Source organism: Triplophysa dalaica, chromosome 2 (assembly GCF_015846415.1).
Source record: "Triplophysa dalaica isolate WHDGS20190420 chromosome 2, ASM1584641v1, whole genome shotgun sequence".
Lineage (NCBI taxonomy): Eukaryota > Metazoa > Chordata > Actinopteri > Cypriniformes > Nemacheilidae > Triplophysa > Triplophysa dalaica.
This window is the reverse complement of record NC_079543.1, coordinates 16,835,807-16,856,803: the sequence shown is the minus strand read 5'-3', so window position 1 is coordinate 16,856,803 and position 20,997 is coordinate 16,835,807. Positions and strand designations below refer to the sequence as shown.

The window sequence follows — 20,997 nt, the reverse complement described above, 5'->3', positions numbered from 1 at the left end:
GAGTTTATTTCCAAAAAAAGATAACTAGTTTTTTTTAAATATAAATCACATTTTCACAAGTCAACAAATAAAACAGCAGTTTGATTGATATTACTTGGAATGTACAGTAAAAACATGGCTGTCAATCAATTAATCACGATTAATCGTATCCAGAATAAAAGTTTGTGTTTACATTATTTAAATGTATTTATTTATATTTACCAATAATTTAAATGAAATATAAAAGTTACATTTTGAAATATACACATCTATGTGTATGCGTTTTAAAAATACAAAATACAAAGCACAGTGCACAGACATAATCACAAACTTTCTTTCTGGATGCAATTAATTGTTTGACAGCCCTAAATAAAAAAAACATGATTTTTGCAAATTAACACTTTTTTAGTATGAAAATATGATGCAGTGTACACTACATGTATGGTAATTACAAAAACATTATGCCAATTATTGACAAAAAATATGTTATTGTTTCATGTCATCATGTAACTGTATGACATGCCAGTTAGGTAACATTTTTATTTCTGTTTTATCAGTTAACTCTTAACAGTTGCAAACAGTCTGTTGTCATAGGAAGAATTGGGATACAGTTAGATCCCTGCCAGTAAATATAAATAAAGTGTGTCATCATGATTTTGCCATAAGGTTGGATGGTGGTTCTGTACAAAAGATGGTATGTTTGAAAAATGTAGAAACACAGCTGTAGAACAATAGGTCTGATGAGACATCATCCCGCTAATGTTCTATAAACAATTTGAGTGAAACAAACTGAAGAAGCAGCCCAGAGTGATGGAAGCACTGCCTTCTAAAGATTTAAAGTCTAACACATCGTCAGCTTCTCAGTATGCTGGAAGCTCAGGGTTTGAGCGTCAGATAGTGATCAAAAGAAACACATCTACTCATCTAAACATGACCCCACATAACAAGCCGTGTGTGCAGGGAGCGGACACTTCAATTATACATCTGAAAGCTCAGCTTTCACTAACACTAATAACACGCAGAGGCAGATGTTGAGAGGAGCGTCTGGGCTCTCGAATAGGGAGAAATGGGGAGACGCACATTGAAATTTCATTACCTGCGAGGTTTCTCGCCATCTCAAAGTTTAATTAAATTCATAAAATTCTTCTTTTAAATAAATACTTCTATAGATGATAAACCCGGTTAAGTGACCGCTAAATGTCTGTAGAGCTCTTGAAAGAATATTCACCTTTGAACTAATAGTAATTCAGGGATAATGACTTAGAATAAAACCAAATTCACATACACAAAGATTATAGATACGATTTGACAGATACAATTCAATTAGGCCAAAGTGAATTTAGAAGGGTAACAACCATTGAAAAGCGAGTTGAGAAGCCGGGCAGATGTACGGTTCTGACGCCAAATCACTGCAAAGTTAAGCATGTAAAGGAATAGTTCACCTTCAAAATGAAAATCATTTACTCTCACTGTTGTCATTTTAAACCTGTGTGATTTTCTTTCTTCTGCAAAACACAAAAGAAGATATTCAAAAAAATGTGGGTAACCAAAAACCTTCCCCACTGACTTATATATTGTATGGACACAAAACTAATGCAAGTCAACGAGGACAAATGGTTTTCCGTCACCAACATCTTTCAAAATATCTTGTTTTGTGTATGCTGGTATGTGGCATAGAATTTAGCAAAAGATTTTTACCAAAGTTGTGCATTAACTGCAGTCTGCAAGACTGCAAGCCAAAACCACTTCAGTATAATCCTCAAGAGGCACATTTTAGATTCGGTTTTCTATGCATGTCAACAAGAATTGGGGAAAGCCCAAAAGGCCTGGGTCTACAGTTTGCGATAATTGTGATTCAGACAAGAACATGACACAGATGGCACTCGGACAACTAGGATCACGAAACAGCCAGACTGCAACAGGAACTGGAAAAATTAATCTAGATACAGCAAAGCACTTAAAATATTTCTTCTTAACAAATGATGAGTAAACCTGTGATTTATAATCAACAACAGCTATGACTGATTTTGTATGAATTTTGGAGAGGTACTTACAGTGTTGTGCAATGTAGGGTTATCTGAATGCATCGTTACATTACAGTACAATTATTACATGGCTCCCTGGAATACTTGATTTTAACTGGTTTGTAGATTTACAATTAAAGTGTATAATTGACTAATTTTCTAAATCGCTGTACTAGTATTATCTCGTATCACTTCATTGTGTAGCCTAATTCTTCTCACATAAGGAAATTTCCAACCAATATATTATTTATTTTAAGATGAACATTCAACATTAAACCTTATTATTTTATATTATAATAATAGTGGTAATAATAATAATGGGCCTTATTTCTTATGTCTTTAAAGCTGCAAACATTGGTCTCTCTAAAACTAATTTCATGTTTTTTATGCATGTTTTCTTTAGCCAAATAACATCAAACAGACATTTCCAACAAAATCCAAGCCGAAAGCTCAAATTGTATTTTACCCTGCATGTGAAGACCAAGCTTAAGTCTCTTAATCTAATTTTGAGCCAACAAGCATCAAAGTTTGACTTCAATCATTAATTTCACAATGATTGCAATCTTTGGCATGGCCTTAGTTAATTTTAAAGTTGTCATTTGACACTGCTAAAATGACTATTATTGTTTTTATTTCGATGTATTGCAATGTGTATACATGATTTATGGTTAAAAAATGCAATGTTATTTGCGTATACATTTGGGTGGTCTTCTGGTCATACCAGAAACTGACATAGATTTGTGGGGTTCTGGTTACACGAGGCGTTTCAGGCAGGTCTGGGTGAGCATTTGCTTTTAGATAGAATGCATCTTTTGTTCCAACACTTTAATCATTGCAATTGTAAGTGTCTAACACATTCACGGGTAACTTATATCACACCAAAGACACAGAAAACACATATTTGCGCCATATGACCCCTTTAAAGATATCAAGTTTATATTTTTTACTGGACGTTTGAAAATTTTATGTAGAGTAAACCACAAAAATTACTTTAGCAGGTTTTGTATGGGTATGGTCACAAAATCGTCGTTTTATGATAACCGTTGCGAAAAAAGTAATTATTACAAAACATGTACTGACTACAATCCCAAATTCAAAAGTTTAGGGTCAGGGTCAGAGTACAATGTTACTACATTAGATAAAAGATACCCCGCATTTTTAATGTTCTTAATGAACTCATTTTATTAACAAAAATATGATTGTTCAAAGTTTAAACATAACAGTGTCTTTCATTACAAAACTACAGATTTTTGAAACTGTGAAACTTAAAAAAGATGATATACAGCAAATTTTTTATTATTATTGTAATTTGTCAACACAAAATAATTCCCATGGTTCCATTTAAATTATTCCATAATTTGGATAAGATTACTATCACTCTAATTTTTGGAAAATATAATTAAATCTAAGTAAGTATGTTGCTCTAAGCTTTGAAGGGTAGTGTACATGATTTATATTTTATTTCTAAGAAAAATGCATGCATATTCAGATGTAATAACACTCAGATCCTTGCACCTTAGCCTAACCCCCGAAAGATAATACTATTACTGAATCTTTTTAGATTATTTACATAGGACGGGTCACATTTCCCTCATTAACCACAACAGAGACAGTAAATCCTGCATGTGGTGGTCTTTGAGCTGTTATTTACGCAGACTATCAACACAATCGGATTTATTTTTGCATCCTGCTGGACTTTTCCTGCTCCATCATTCCTCTCTTATTCAAATGAGAGTCTGGTCGTGCTCAGCTCCCTCTACTGATCAGCACTTTGATCATTCCTAACATTTAAAATTAAAATAAAGCTCTAACAACCTGTGCATTAGAATTTAACAGGTGTTCAGGAAGAAGTTGATAAAGAATTTCAGATTACGCTAGAATACACATCCCAGTCAGTGCAATTATAGCTGGGAACAGAAAGCCCTCTTGACTGTGTTACACCTTGGGATAACTGATCAGTTCACTTTGATGTCTGTAGGTGAAACAGTTAAGAAACAAAACAGCGAAGCAGACGCTACATGTGTTCGGTAAACAGAATTTCATATTCTAAGCAATAGATTGGATGTCTGCATAAAATACGCTTGGATTATCGCGTCTGCTCAAAATATGTGATGTGCCTCCTTATAGCGTTACATGCATGCATTTGGAAACAGACACGATGTATGAGTACAGCTACAACACCATGGACGTCAGGGAAAGTGTAGAAGTACTTAGTTACTGACCCATTTAAACCCCCTCTGCCAACCCTTCCAGCAATGACCCAAAGAAAGCCACAAATAAACCAATAATCACTGACTGCTAGTGCTGTTCATCATCTTTAGAAATATTCCATTGCCTAGTAATGTGTGGATTGAAAAATGCAAAAAGGAGATCTCTGAGAATCGTTTGAACATAAATTATATATTATTCTATTTAGAAATATACATTATTCTAAATTTTATAAATGCAGACATTTTATTATTTATTATAAAAAATGTATATATTATAACTGCAAATATCTTATATTAACATGTTTATAAACAAATTATTAAGCAAATTCGTAAATTAAGTACAGTCATTAATTCTAAAGGTAAACAAAGATAAAATGCTTTTTACAACTAAAGGAAGAAGAAAAAATATGTGTGGAATACATTATGAGAGAAGAAAATACATTTCGTTGGAAGTTATGTCAATTTTAAAGAACATAAACTGATTGTGCTTTGTTTTTAACATTAATTATTTACATAAAAAACCTGATACATACATTAGACTCATCTTGAATGCATTTCAAATTTACCTAAATACGATAATATTTAGTATAAACACACAACATTTCTGCCAGTAGTTAATGTTTCTAAAGTAAATACAATTTAATAGTTTGTAAGAGTTGTGGTGTGTGGACAGCAAAACCTCCTAAAATAAGCATGCCACACTGTCTTCTGTTTTCCCTCAATGACGTTTAGAATGCTGGGGTTGTTTAATATGGTTACAGGGTAGCACTGTGTCGTCCCAATTTGAGTATTTAGCTTTTGGTGTTTCTCATTTAAAACTGAAAACAGCAGCGCATAATCAAATTTTGGGCCAATTTGGTAGTCGCACCAGTGCAACCTCTAACAAAATTTAGTCGCGCAGGCAAGAAAAATGGTCGTAAAATGCGACCAGTTAGCTGCCATCTGGAGCCCTGTCTGGGGTGTCTTGGGCTTCGCTGCTTGTATTCAAGGATAATGTACTTAGACACGACACCAGGAGTGTAAAACCTGGCATTCGCAAGGAAACAATGATATCCTGCATCTGTATGGGTGTATGTCTAGAGAATGGCTTCGGCCCACAACAACAGGAGCGAGTTTATTTTTGGTAAAAGTGTGAGATCTATGGAGAAGAGCAGGAAATGTATAGAGATTGCATTCTGAGGGAATCTCTGGCAAGGTTAATGTCAAATGTTTTGGAGCTGTCAGACAGCATGAGCCATCCAAAAAGGAAGAAAACTCCTGACCATATTTACTCATTCATGTCTTACATTTACTGTGGATGTGGTTTGAGGGGAAAAAGGGAAGGAGTGAAAAGAACGGTGTGTGGTTTTGCCTCAGTCCTCATTCGGCTCGCTTTGCATACAAAGGGCACTGAGCGTGATGTAAATCTGTTATGGTGCTCCCCGCATGAACTCACCTCACGGTGCCCTACAGCCGCTGTGAAACTCTGCAGCTGTGCCTGGAGTTCTTGGACATGCTGATCTCTTTGGCTGAGCTGTGTGCAGAGGGCTGCTTCCCGCTGGCAGAGCTGCTCTTTGCTGTGCCGGAGGGCCTGATATGACATGCTCAGCTCGCTGTAGAGCTGTCACAGCAGAGAAAGACAGAGAAGGACAAGCTCAACTAATGTAGTTAAGTCCTTGCTAGAACACAGGTTCACGCCTCCTGGGGTTCCACCGTGACTTGTGAGGACATACGCCAAGATCATCTGGAAAAGTGACCTGTACCTTCTGGTACGAGACGGCATCTGCCGCGTGGGCCTCTTCTTGGCTGCGCAGAACTCTCTGCGTGTCCAGGTTAAGCCCCTCCAGCTGCTGAATAAGTTGTGCCTGTTCCCCTGCATGTTCGATGCTCTGCTTGTACAAACACTGCAGATCCTGCAGCTCCTGCCTGGACACATACATTACAATCAACTCATACGATCAGGGCTTATGTTCAAAGCTCAGTCAGACCCGCAAAGCTTACTTCAGTTGACAGAGCTGTCGTTCTTTGTCTGTGACTTTCTGTTCTACAGAGGAAAGCTGTAGGGACAACGCAGCCGAGCGACTCTGGGCCTCCAGCACTTCCTGTCTGCACTTGAACACTTCCTCTTCCAATTTCTGAAAGAGACAAAGAAAAACATAGCATCTCAAAGAAAGTGGAGCCATGACCTCATAAGAAACAAAAGAAAGACAACAGAGGGGGAGACCGGGAACAAAAGGACAAAGAGTGAGCTCCGACAGGAAGCCTATCAGCAGCATATCACAGGAGCTGATGGAGATAATGAGAAGCAAACAGATGCCGAGCATCAAACGCTCAGGCCAGGGAGAGCATGGGGCAGCCCTCATTAAAAACTAGCCGGCACAGACAGGGGCACAGAGAGAGAGAGAAAACACAGAAGGAAAGGGGACACAGTCTGAGCACCATACAGTCCAATTTAATAAAACTAGATAAGAGTTTAAGGTGCACGCAGGTCTGTCTCTGCCCTTCCGCAAAGAGTGTCGAACACAAATTTGTATGTACAGGAAGAGGTGGGTTATCACACAGGTGCTTCAGTGTCACTCAACCCGCGAGGCCCATTAAACATACGCGAAGGAGACCCTACGGAACACAATAACAACGGTTTCAGCTCCTAGCGTAGTGGTTCATTATAACCGGAGTCGCTAAGCACCGGGACACCTGGGAGGACTGACTCAGAGCCACACGCACATGTAAAACAGCTCTTGCGTGGGTTGCGCAGGGAACCCTCCGTGTTAAAGTCATTATTTCGCCCCCCCCCAACACTTCCATCAATATTTAACGTGTGTGCATTGTGAGACAAGTTCATTTACATGCATCCTCTTAGAAGGGAAAAAATGCAGTGAGAAGGACCTTGACTCTAGCACAGCTGACGGCCTCTTGGTCCCGCAACCTCTCCAGCTCTGCCTGTGAGGCCGAGCGCTGGGCGTCTAATTGGTGCCTTGCTTCCTGTAGGGCACGCCTGTCCTCCTTCTCGCTCTCCTCGGCCTGCTTCCTCGCTTCCTGTCGGGGAAAAGAAGATGGTCACAGTATCGAGATGAAAGAATGGCAGGTCAGGCAGGATCGCAGAGAGGCGGCTGGAGGTTCGGCGCACACCTGTGCTGCCAGGGCAAGCCCAAACCCACGCAGGTAGCCCAGCGCAGGAGGCTTCTTCAGCTCTAATGACAGCTCTAATGAGAACAGCTCCGCTATTAGACCTGCCCGCCTGCCTTTGATGCCGATCTCTCGCTCCTTTTTTCTCCCTTGCTATCCTTCCCTCCCTTTACTAAGAGAGACCCTGCGAAGACACTTCCTCCCCAGATTTTCACTTTATCAATTAATCATGCTAGTCCCATCAGAAGGTAATTAGGGAGAAGCCACATCACATACACACACTTTCCTCTGCTCGGACATCATTAAGTATTTATCGATAAAGTTAGCTGCTTTTCCGAGCAGCTTCTCCTGTCGTTGCCGATGCCATTCCGCAACCCCCGCCCGACCCGGGATTTTGAGGCCTTAGGCTATTGCCTCCAGGGGCTTGTCAGTTTTTTTCCCTTTCCCTTTTTCCGGTGTCACAGGCACAGAGGCAGATCTTTAAAAGCGGTGCCAGTGGAAATTTGTCCAAACCTTAAGTTGTCGACTCTTATTCCCCAGTCCGTGCTGCAGAGCTGCCAGCTCCTTCTTCATTAGACCACACTCCTCCTCGCTGCCACGCAACCGCTGGACTTGGTTGTTTATCTCCTGCTCCTGTGCCGTCACTTTCTGTTTAAAGAGCCACATGAGCGGTTAAGCGAGACAGCCGTTAGTCACAAGCAATCTGGGTGTAAGTGTGTTTACTGGCCTAGGCGTGATGTTACACTTAAAACTTTCATTATTGGGCCAGCTATGATGCAGTTACGGGAACGTATGTCTTGTAGTGGTTGTAGTTAGCTGAGTAGTTCAGCTTAGTTTTATTGCTAAATGCAAATAGCGTAACGCGTCCAATGAATTAGCTGTAGTTTGAAATCAAGACACGCCAAGATACGATAAAACATACAGTACATGATGGCTCAGTATTACAATGGCTCTCCTGTTTTTGCCAAGTGGTTGACATCCTTAGGACAACATCATGTTGACCCTGGGACAACATTTAAATCAACCAATCAGAATTCAGAAATAAGTTTACAGTTTATTTTAAATTTAATCTTCCAACCAGGATTAGGTGCTTCTAGACCATTGTTTTTCACTTATCATTTCCCTCTGATTTTAGGTGTAAGTTATGGTTGGGGTTTGGTGTGGGTTTAGGTTTTATTTATAAAAATGTTGTCCTTAGTTCAACAAAATATGTTGTCCTGAGGACATCAACCACTTGGCAAAATCAGGTCGAGCTGATTACTATATGTTCAGTGCAACACTGCTCAAACTTAAATGTTTTGGATAGTTCAACCAAAAATGAAGATTCTGTCATCATTTACTCAGCCTGATCGTATTTCAATTAGATATTAATATTTTTCTTATTATTGTGACTTTCTTTTTTTCCAGAGAACACAAAAGAAGACATTTTAAAGAATGCAGGTAATAGAATATGCAGGTAATAGAGTGGTTCTCCATTGACTTCTATTGTATGGACACAAAACCAATTTCCACCGTACCACCGTGGTTCTTCAAAATATCTTCTTTTGTGTTCTGCAGAATAAATTTCATGTCAACTATCCCTTTAAATTAAAATAACTGAAAAATGTAATTCTTAGTGTTTGATAATTATTCTATCAAATATACGTCTTTCTAGTTATGCCAAGCTCTGGAATATTTTGTGAGTGGGAGGCTTTCAATATTGTTGTGGCCCCTTAGTCCAAAAAAGTCTGGATTTGATGTTCTGCAGCGAAGTTATCTCACTTACATCTTTCAAAAGGTGCTCCTGTCACTACACACTTCAGCCAGCTGGGTCGAGCAAACTCAACGCTGGCCACAGATATCTCACAAAATAACACTGAGCTGTGGGAGGCAATTAATTGCCATGTTGGAGGAAATCACTTGAATCTTTCCAGATAGAGGACTTACGTTCAGTCTGTGCACCATGCAAATGCAGGTTTTAATAGAGATTTATAACACAAGCATAGCTCAAGTCAAAATGCTGATAATGAGGCAGGCAAGCGCTGTTTTAACCCCAGTAGTTCTCAATTGGTAGGAAAAAGGTTTGAAAAAAGTTAAGAGGTCTAGGACAGAGAGATTAGCATTAGAAATCCCCAGTGAAGTTCAAATATGAAAGCTAATTATGTTACAAAAATGGAAGAAGAGGGGTAATGGGGGAGAAGCCGGTTAAAGTTGGTGTGGAAACGTGGAGATGAGACGAGGATTCAACAGACCATCACACGGCCAAGGAAGGAAAAGCAATTAATCACCATTTGGGTTGGTTTGGCGCAAAATTTGGATAAGGCGAATGCCAGTGGTCTTGAGGGGTACCAAGAATCCTGACTATCAATGAGATTCGAAAACACAATGGCGATATTCCACTACAAGGACACTAAAACTTACATTTAAACTTTAAAGCTATACATTTTCAAGTTCTATGAACATTGTCTTGAACCTCAAACAATAACAAAATCTACCTTATTGAATGAATTTAGTCGCCCTCATGCTGTTACAAACTTATACGCCTTTCTTTGTTATGCTATAAGTTTTACAATAAAAGTCTGTTAAATGTATGGAAAAAGGCATTCTTCCAAATATCATCTTTTGAGCTCCCAGCAAGCCAAGCATGAGCGTTAGTAGACTAATGTTAGTGTGATGCTGCCTGACACCATTCCTCCTCTTTCCATGTCCTCTCTGCATATCCAATAAAGCGACAAAAATAACAAAGTTACATCTGTAGATTGGGTAAAAGGATGGGTCTTTGAGTCCTGGCTAATCTTATTTACACAAATGAGGAGAACATGTGGACATGTTTGACGGACTCTCTGCTGGTGAAGAGACAGAGCAGCTAATGAAGCCAACGGACAGATGTTTCATTAAGGGGCATGATTAAAGGTGAATTAACAACACGGCTTCATCATTAGCTGTCATCCAAGTAGATCTATCAAGCAGTCAGAGATGCTCATTAAAAAAGGAGAAACGGCGGTTTAGCAGACCACATGCATCTCTACATGCCTGCTAGGCTCTAGTTTCCGGAGCTGTGTAAAGCTCGCCCGGTACCTGCTCCAGCTCTTGGATTCTGTAGTCTTTTGCTTGAAGAATCTCCAGAACTTTCCTGTCCTTGTTCTCAGCTTTCTGCTTCTCTCTAGTACAACACAGATTCAAGGAAAGAACAACGTTAGCGGCACGGGTCGCATTAAAGGAATACAGAAGAGGGCAAAGCAATCCACTGGCCTCGGTTAACCATTCACATTTCAAATATAAAATCTATTTGGTATGATGCAACTGCAGTACTCTGTTATGAGATAAAACAGACTAGAAGCTGTGGGAGAAGAAACGGGCGAAATTGCCTTTCAACCACTAAGCGCGTTCCCTCGGCTTATACCACGGAAGGTCAACGGGGAATGATGGGATATAACTCGAGTCTCCAGGTATCAGTAATTATCAGGATATCAAAACAGAAACAGAATCACAGGGGAACGCAAACACTCCTTCCCTTTCAGCATCTAGCCCTCTTTAGTGGGTGTTTGGGGGGGAAAAGACAAAAGAATCACAATTGGGGCAAGTTTGTTTGAACAGCCGCCACTCACCTGGGATCTCTCTTTCCCTGGTTCACTTTTTCAATCTCTTCCACCCTCTCTCATTCCATCTCTCCCTGAGGACATCTGACATGATACGGGGTCTCCTCAGAGTACACCACTGCCTTGAAGCTTGGCGATGTTAACCATATCCCAAGCCAAGCGTTCACTCGCTACCAGACCAGAATTCCCATAAGCCTGTGTGCTTCACAGAGTCAGCACAATTATCATGTCAATCTCCCGTGTGGCACTATACATATGCACATGCCCTCAGGTGCATGTTCCCAGTTCTTTGAGGAGAAGCACGTTTTGTTGGCAGTGCCTGAGGAGTGAGCTCGTGAGGGATACAGGAGTGCGCAGTCTGGCTCTTTTATTTTCCGCCTGTTCTGGAGTCAGGGAAGACATTTTCTAAGCTAGCGGCTTTTGGTCGCGAAAAAAGATAAAGATATACACAGGCTTCTGGTAAGCTCTCCATATCTCTGACCTTCTATATGGGTGAAAATACTAATTTCAGGCCAATTAAGTCCTTTAATATATACCCAATTTAATACATTACCGTTACTAAACCTTTTCAGTCATTTCTTCCCATTAAAAAAACATTATTTTCATCATCTTGTCATCTTAGTTTTAACTTTTAAAAGTAGATATGAGTCTATGGCAACCATTCAGCACTTTAAATTTGACCTCTTTTTTCCAACAGGTTCCCATGCCACTTTTGTAGCTCCCCAGAAGCTCTTTGAGGGTCATAAGTCATCTTAAATCTAGCGTTTATCCCTCAAAGAAGAGATTTTTTTGGCAGTGTTTAGATGGGAATGGAGGTAGGGAGTCTGTGCGGAGGATAAGAGGGTTTAGATCATCATCTGTGCCCGGTTCTCTCATAACAGTGTTCAAGGGTGCAGTCACCAAACACACATCCCTGCAGTACCGCTGTGATGCGTGCTCGCAAATCAGGGATTTCACGCAGCAGAAACGGTATTTATTTCAAGCCCGGGACTCAGACTTTAAAAGCGTAACGACTTTAACAGAAAATAAAACAAAAGAACAGAAGATTTGCTGTAATGTAGTTCACTATGGTTTGTCATTTTAAACTGAGTGATGTTACATTGTGACCCACCTTTCCACTACAAGACTCACTGCTTGAGTGAGGTCTGGATTAGCCACTTGAAGCCGCTTCCAAAGTGACCACACAAACTCCTTGTCTGCCTGTTAGAAACAAATGCAAAAAAATTAACACAATTGTTGCTTCAGAACGAGTCGCTGAAATTGTGTGCTTATTTCTGTACCATTTATTTCACTTAGTATTTTTATTAGTTTCCTACACATGAGGAGCACATACACTGCAGTGATTCTTCTTGAAATTATGATTATTAATGGTTCAAAAAGTTAAAGTTTTATGTTGTGTTCACAGCAAAAGCGAATTGAACTAGTTGTGCAAGCAAATGACATACAAAGTCAATGCAAAGTAGCTAATTCGGACCGGGTGACACAAATGACCTGAAGGCGCGATTGCTGTGAATGTTTGATATTCGCTAGGTGTGTCCAGATGCAATTTATATCAAAATATGATCCTATCAACATTAGTTCATGTAAATGAATGTGAACTAACATAAACAATTGTATTGACATTAACTAACATTAAAAAAGATTAATAAATGTTGAAAAACGAAATTCCTCATTGATAGTTGATGTTAGCTAATGCATTTACTAATGTTAACAAATAAAGCCTTATTGTAAAGTGTTAGCGATTCATGTTATGCCTAACAACACCCTTCAGCAAAGTGTTAAATATATTCATAATATGGCACAGCCTTGACTGCCTTTTTGCTTTTATAAAAGGGTTATCACATAATGAATATATTAAGCAATGCCTATTAACATTTTTGTAGGTAAAGTCATTAAATTTCAACCTGCCTTCAAAAGATATAGTTCATGACACAGAACCAACAAGAGTTGCTAAGCCACAGAAACAAAGATCAGCTGTATAAGTTCTATTCAGTGATACAAATAGAAGCTCTGTGAAGAAGTCATACTTTATCAATCAGAATCAAGAAATAGAACTATCCATTTTTAAAATATCAAATAAACCTGCTGAAGAAAATTAAACTAGCTTTGAATATAACATTTATTAGAATGATCAGAAATCTAATTATAAAGTAATTTTAGAGGGAAAACTAGCTGAAAATAATTTCTGTGACATATAAATCCCTTATTTTTTCACACACTTATTTGTCACTTCATAAGAGGGTGATCACATAAATAAGCTCATTTCTAATTGTATATTTAGTACCTTTCAGTAATACTATTGGCAGTGGGAACCAAAACAAAAACCAAAACCCAAACAGAAGTTAGAATTTCTCTATCAGTATGCATAAACCATTTCTTCTAAAAAAATGAAAACGAAACGCTAACAAAAGAATTTATCATATACATTGAGTTTAAAGAAAAAAGTAACAATAAAGAACGAGAGTGTATATGTGCTTGGTAGCCAAAATTGTTTTATTAACACAGGTTGGGAGGAGCACATGCAGATAACTAACCCGCCTGGCTTGCTATGACCAATCTCACCAATCAGAAAACTAACTCGGCTGGTTTCCTGTGACCAATCTCATCCTCCAACTCCAACAAATAGACAAGACGCCTTAACCTCATTCTCTCTACATTTTCGAGGCATTTTACTTCCACCCCAACTCCTTACAATTTACCACAGTAATACGAGGGAACGACCAGAGTCCGGGCCCTCTCCCCGGACAAGGCGCGGGGTCTTGTGTTCATAGCAGCTACAAAGCTCGGAGACCTTTCCCTGGGACAGCATGCCAAATACGCATACTATCAGTCCCTTACTATCGGTACTTATTATCTGCGAGGCAAACTAATGAAAATGACAGCGTAAATGTGATGGCAGTGAGGCATGCCTGACACGCTTAAATTTCAAGTGTCTTTTAAAATGTTTTCAAAGATTTTTAGACTACATTACATTTAATGAGAAACATCTAAAAACTACATTTTCTGACATATAAAAACAAAATTATAACAGATCAACTTAATATAAAATTATCTGTTAAATTATGTCCACATCATTATAAGATTAAAGTCATAAATCCCTGCAGAATCTGCTGGTGTCCAATTAGTACATGCATTTTAAACCCTATTCAAAAGTGTCTAATTAATTATTTACTAAATGGCGCAGGCAGACCTTGAAAGACCATAGGCTAAACATACAAAGTAGCAAGTGCATGAGAGTTTGTGTGCAAACGAACAGAAATAGAGTTCTCACCATACTTAGACTTCATTGTATTTAATGACAAATTAAGAAGAGTCACCCATCAAATAGGTGGTCTCCTCGCTTGTGCTTAAACTCACTGCATAAGAAAATTGAGCAACTCACGTAAATTACATGGATTATCTCATTGAAAGGCAAGTATTTGATATGTCTAATTGGGCAGTCTTATTGATGAATTATTTATCTTATACAGTACACCATGAATGCAAACTGGATGAGTGTGTGAATTGAATGTTGCTATTTATACAAATATTAATAAACGGACTCCCTGGTAATCCTCAAGTCCACTAGACAAATTTTGTAGATAATAGTTACCGATGGATGAGTGCGCTACGCCTTTAACATAAATTCTATGTGATTCTTATACATACGTTCTCCTCATTAAAGGTAAAATGGGTTAAAGAAAATCAATTGGGATCTGCAGGCAAGTAAAAACCTCATCATAAACACAAATGCTAGACAGGCTGTCGTTATCCATGGACGGTAAACATTTGTTGATGAGAATAATTCTCCATTCAGTCGCCAAAATCAATGCTGAGAATGTCACTTGTATGATACTGATTATATGTTGTAGACACTACTGAAAATGCAGGCATTTGTTGTAAGGCACCACCTGGTGGGGCTTTAACAATATGCATGATGCCTAAGTGTTATAGGAGTTAGTATTTGCAATGTAAGCACATATCAGATGGCAGTAGGATTGTCATAAAAATGCAGATAGGAAATTCTTTAGGCTTCTGATATGCTTACATAAAAGAAAAAAAGGTTGTACTGTTTGTGGAAAAACAAAGGTTTAAAACGGCTACTAAGGTTTGACAGTTATAAGCCTAGTGTCCCAAAGACCCCAAAATAGACTAAAGACACAGTACCCTAAAGAATATACCTGGCATTGAGCAAGCTCCTCAGATAAACTCTTCACCTCTTCATCAAGGAGTAAAACACGTTCATTGTCCTTGGAGTCCATTATGCTACTGATTGAAACATATTACAGACATATTAAACACTGATATAAATAGTTCTCAATCACAACTATATTCTTATTGTGTTAACAGACAAAAAAATCACGTTAAGAAGTTAAAAACAAAGCTAAAACACACAACCACAACCTGCATGTGTGGTTTACGAGGAAACTCCATAGACGTAATGACTTTTGTACTGTACATACTGTATATTCTATCCCCTTCACCTAACCCATCCGATAAACCCAACAATCACAGAAAATGTTTGTCATTTGGTATGCTTTATGCGATTTTGTTTATGAGGACACAGGATTACGTGATGAAGATACGTGTTTACGTTGTTATACACATGTCATTATGCACATTTAGGTCCTCTTAAACCATATTTACACGTGCAAATCAATATACGCGCCACAAATAACTTGCCTGTTAAACTTTTAACAACAAGGAGAATAATTAAGCTGTTTGATGAAAAAAGTGCTTGGCAATGACACACAAAAACTACTTACTCAAATGTGTTGTGTCTCACCTGCTGCGCGTCCTTAGATACCACTCAGTTTAAAGTTACTATGATGATCTGCGATCTCTTTAAAAACTAGCCCGACATCTATCAGCATGCCTTTATCAGAGAAAAGCGAAATAAAGGTAAAGGCATACAAACAGAGCTCATTAAAATAAAAGGACAACACTTCAGCCCATGAACTCTTTCAAATGATTGCGCCAGTTCCGTGTTTGACACATAGCTTTTTGCAGCACTTCACGACAGCACGAACCACTTTACGACTTGTGTGTCTCTATGTACCTTCTATTCTTTACAGTTAGTTTAAACTGTATAAATAACAATGTTGCTGATGTTTTAATCTCTTTGATATTATGCATATAAACGTATTGGCATTTTCTGACGCGTTCATAAAATAATTACTTATTATCATGCACCTGCATCCCCACCTGATCCATCGCTTTTGCATATCATATTTAATTTATGCAGGGTATCATTTTATTTAATTCTATTGGTAATTCAAAATCTGCATTAATATGACGTCGCTGAATAACATGTGTTCAAGTGTGTACAAATCACATTTGTTTATATATTTGCATATATGTATTTTAATAAACATGTATGTCAGCCCGAGGAAGGCATTCCTAGCCCCCTCTTAGTGGCTCCAAAGGTTTCCCCCTCATCTACATACTCTGACATCTTAGGGAGTTTGGTTACTGTCGCCTTTGGCTTGCTTACTGGGGATTTGAAGACCATTATTCTTTATAAAACAGCATTAGGGAAAATATATTTTGAAAGGTGCTATACAAATATATCCAGTTGATTTACTATAAAGTTACCATGGTAATTATAGTTTTTAACACCATTATTACCACAATGCAGTTTATTAAGTGATTTTATAATAAATTATTATACAGTAGGTGTGTTAATTTAGCAAAGAAACCTTTTTTGACAATGACAGTGTTGGTTACCCCTTACATGTAATAGCAAAACACTGGTGGCATTGATTAATTCACACATATTTGTACAACCCTTGTACAGTATTTTGTGTTCTTAAATCCAATTTAATTTAATATCATATGTTTTCCGTATGGATGGTCATTCTTTAAAGCCAGTAAGGGTGAAATGGTTGCATAATGGTATATAAACAAGTGTGCCTGTCCTGGTTGGCTAAATTCATATCATACTCAAAAGGGTAGGTGATTAAAACCACAGTAACAAGATTAGACAGATATAAAGGAGGTTTCAGGGGTGCAACAGACAGCAGGTCATCTGCTTTAGAGCTTGTATGCTCTCTTGCTCCAGAAGAAGTCAATTGACTTAGCGTGATTAGGCTGTTCTTTGACCCGCAAGCAGTGCCTCTCATTAGGATGCTCATTTGAGCTGCGATTTCAGAGGCAGTAGACTGGCTGGTAATTTGCAACATCTGCCCCTTTTAGGAGCGCAGACACATGGCATTTTTGCATCAACTTTTTCTTCTGTCTTTCTCAACAAAGCCCTTTGTTTCCTGCTGATAGTTACCAGTCATCCATTCCGAAAGTGATTTTACATGCGCTCTCTGGCACTGATATCAGTTTCCGTTTAACAGCGGCCAAACGTCACAAATGTAACACGCTCCATTTACAACCCCTAAGGCCTGTTAAAAGTTCAGATCAACAGACAACCAAGCAGAGGTTGATAAATTATTAAATAAATTCAGTTTTCCCTCTGGTTATCTATTTAATTTAATTCTGGACATAACCTTAAAAACCGGGATTAAGAAATAACAGAAACAGAATTTTTTGACAATTGACAATTTATTTACACATGTTAGCCTATGTTTAATTTTTTTCCTTTTTCAGACAATTCATTTTGCTTACAGCATAATCCACTTTTATTCACAATGCACAATTTATTGTCATACGTGTACAAGTATCTTTTATTTAATAACTTCATTCAACAATCATATAAAATCATAATGCTGAAACACACAAGTACTCCTACCTTTCCATTTCTATTCTGTCATCATTACAGTACCATTTAAATGTTTTACTGGCAATTCTTAAGTTGGGTCTATAACAATTTTACTGTAAATTCGAAAGTTATACATTTCAAACTGGGCACAATTATTACACACTAATAATGTCACAAAAGGATTTACTTATTAATTGTATTTGAAAATCATAAATAGAGATATATTCCTTTATTGTGCCATTAATTGTTGGAAGGGCCTTTGTATGCTAGATGATTTACATATATGAGATCTTTGTGTATAATTTTGCATCTCAAAAAATTCCATTCAATTTAATTGTTAATCCCTGTTCTGTGCCCCCCAAAAACAGAGATGTATTCACAGCAATTCACAGTAGCATACCGTACTAAAAAATCAGGAATACCTTGGTTGACTGAGTAGGCAGAGCATGGAAAGTATCTCACCACAGAGGATTGGGAAAGCACCGGTTCTCCGCCTGCAATCTGAGGTAGGAGGATTGTCATCTGGTGAGTGTTTAGAGATTCCTTTGATATAGAGGGGGGGAAAAAATGACATGCTTTATAATATACAAAATATGTACATGACACCCGCTTTGTAGACATGCTACGACGGAGAACTAGGTGTTGTCACTTTGGAATGGAAATGAGAGTCATTTTAAAGAGGAGTACAACACGTTAATCCCTGGAGATGCTTCTAAAATGTATGTCTCTTGGGAGAATAACATTAAAACAAAAAGGAGCTTCTTGAAATTAATACAATCCACCTTATTTACATATACAGTAAACACCTTTTTTAGAATTATAAGTAAATCCTTGTATATAAATATACTGTATTAGGCAAGTTGCAAAATTCTTGCTCATACAACCTTTTATAACATGCTCTGAGAGTGAAACATTCATTCTCTTCCATGACTTTCAACCTACAAATTTGCATCCATGTCAGGGCAAGTGTCTCTAGACATCCCCATCGGCAAACACATCATCACGCGCCCATCCGTGTGCGTGCAATACACCCGGAGCTCCCACAGAATCCTCCACATCCCGGGACAGGCTTGACTGTTCAGCATTTGTCCCCCGTGCCCGAGTCTCTGGCTCCATCTGATGACCTTCTTACTGTCCTTAGCAGGCAGTGGGTTCGGATAATGAGGGGATTGATAAGAGGGCCCTCTTCCTGTAGGCGATGGGGGGAAAGGGGGAGCCAGCGGGGTGGAGGGAGCGATGCTTACCCCATATGTCTGTGTTGAACTGTGGGAAAGAGGAGTGAAGTGATTCCCCAACAGGCTGTAGCAGATTTCCCTTGAGAGGATCCTACTGCTCAAATAAAGTAAGCCCCTGGCAAACACGAAGAATCGTTTCACTCCTTTGTTGTTGTTTATGCTTCAAAACGGCTGAGCACGAGGTGACGGTGGCTTTTTTCATTTGAAAGTATGACATCAAGGCCAGCTAATAAATACATATTACATTCTACTTAACCGTGAATCAATATTCCGTGTGTAAATATATATCAATATAAGGTGTGAAAAGTTTACACAAGAGAAGATCTCTTCTGTGTTTCTGAACGGAATGGTGGATTGTGGCGATAGAGCAAAGCCGGTGTGATCCCCTCCCTCAAGTCAGCAAACATCATCAGCTTGACATTTTCCTCTATACCCGCAAACAGGAAATACGTGTGACATTTATTGAACAGACACACAGTCTATGACAGCTTATGGCTATCCCGAAGGACCTCGACCTGTAGAAGGTTCAATAGCTCATCATCAACTGCCCTTTGAGTAATTAGACAATTGTAAGGGGCCCTTTCACTATCTGACATAAACCAATACTTATACTCAGCTACCACAGGTGGCTTTGCAGTTGATTTCGGGAGCTCTCAAAGAGGAAGCTGCTTTAATGTCATGTTTTTCTCAAGCAAATAAAGGAGCCAAGCTATACTGAATTCATGACTCTTGGAAGTCAACTCTTAGAGCACCTCATGCCACTTGATGAAGTTTAATTGACTAAATTATTCTCATTTCATGCTCTCTAATCAAAAGATTAGCATCAGAAGAGCAGTATAATATGATTTAAAAAGATCAATTGAAAACTATTTAACATAGAGAGCAGAGGCACATTTACAAACTAGAAGCTGACATCTAACACAGAATTACTCGTTTTTCTCACCTCATGTTGAGGAACTGAACCATGTGACTATAACGTATCCTTATCTTCAAAACGCTTAAAATGTCTTTTTTTCTCTTCTGTTGCTTAATTTCAGGGTGAAATACACAGTAATATCTCATTTAATTAGTGATTTAAGCTCTCTTACTACCGGGCATATGGTATTTACTCTGCCATGGCCTTGCACATTAGATGAATATGCATATCCGGGGAGTGTGTAGCTTGTTACCCCAGAACGAATTCTACACAAGTTTAATCCCTGATCTATTATTTACCTCTTGACCAAACATGTGAGTGGGGCTTGTAGGCACTCAGCTTGATCAAAATGACTGCCTTGGGATTTAGGGGCTTCTCTTGGTCCAAAGGAGAAGCCTGTCATTTGCTTCTCCCAGTCTTCACTCTTGAGAATCAAGTGCTGCGTGTACTGTAGAGGGGGAAAAACAACTCCATAATTAATTTATGATGGCTCTGTCCAGACAGTCTAGGGACACGAGTTTCGGAAATAAAAAAAAGCATTCTCAAACTAATTCACAGAAACTTGAAGCAGATTTGTATGTGTGCGCCTTTAAGGGGAAATGTGCTTGGTAAAAATAGGCAAATTTTAAAGATGATAATGCATATCACGAACAACCTATAGAAATGTACTTACTGATTTAGTTACACATCATTAAACAATTATGATCTGACCAGTGACAATTGAGTAGCCTAGCCTAAATGTAGCATAAATCAGTTCAGTTACTTAAATTGGCATTACAACTGCTGAATTGGTGAGGTAAAACTGTGAATTACACTCTAGCTGCCAGTTTTTCTGTTTTAAAGCCTATAATTATTTTCCCTTTTCCCATTTAAAACTGTACTTTTGCTCTGTTTAGTTTTAGTTTTTCATACACATTAAAGCTAGACACTCAAGTGCACCAAGTAAGAGAGTAGCATATACTACCATCTATAAAAGCATATACTTGAGGAAAAGACACTAGCAAATTTATTAAAAGACAATACATTAACAGCTATATTAGAAGATTCACAAGACGATAATATGTTTTCAACTACAGAACCACTACACTAAACTATAATATATTAGCCTACCCTGTTCCTTTCAATGTAATGCAGCAGTCAGAGAGAGCTGACTATGCAGAAGAAATAGCCGGGATTGAGTAAGACAGTGAGTTTTCTCTTCCCGGACAGCCAGAGATTTACCCCGGTGCTTCAAACTACCCACCCACTTCAGTCCCGTTTCA

At 38.4% G+C, this 20,997-nt stretch overlaps 1 protein-coding gene across 3 annotated transcripts in view; it reads right to left on the bottom strand.

Annotated features, from left to right (window-relative positions):
• The window catches only part of cntln (centlein, centrosomal protein), a 69,318-nt gene extending 53,479 nt beyond the window's left edge, over positions 1-15,839 (bottom strand). Inside the window, exons 1-9 of one of the 3 annotated variants that reach the window (XM_056763852.1) lie at positions 15,642-15,839; positions 15,057-15,144; positions 12,008-12,096; positions 10,376-10,460; positions 7,832-7,966; positions 7,079-7,228; positions 6,194-6,327; positions 5,956-6,118; positions 5,649-5,813 (exon numbers count right to left, since the gene is read on the bottom strand). In XM_056763852.1, coding sequence (XP_056619830.1) covers positions 5,649-5,813; positions 5,956-6,118; positions 6,194-6,327; positions 7,079-7,228; positions 7,832-7,966; positions 10,376-10,460; positions 12,008-12,096; positions 15,057-15,137 — 1,002 coding nt within the window. In that variant the 5' untranslated portion in view covers positions 15,138-15,144; positions 15,642-15,839. The remainder of the gene's footprint in view (positions 1-5,648; positions 5,814-5,955; positions 6,119-6,193; positions 6,328-7,078; positions 7,229-7,831; positions 7,967-10,375; positions 10,461-12,007; positions 12,097-15,056; positions 15,145-15,641) is intronic. The other 2 variants (XM_056763862.1, XM_056763870.1) reach the window with 2 other exon arrangements.
• Positions 15,840-20,997: the final 5,158 nt, after the last annotated feature.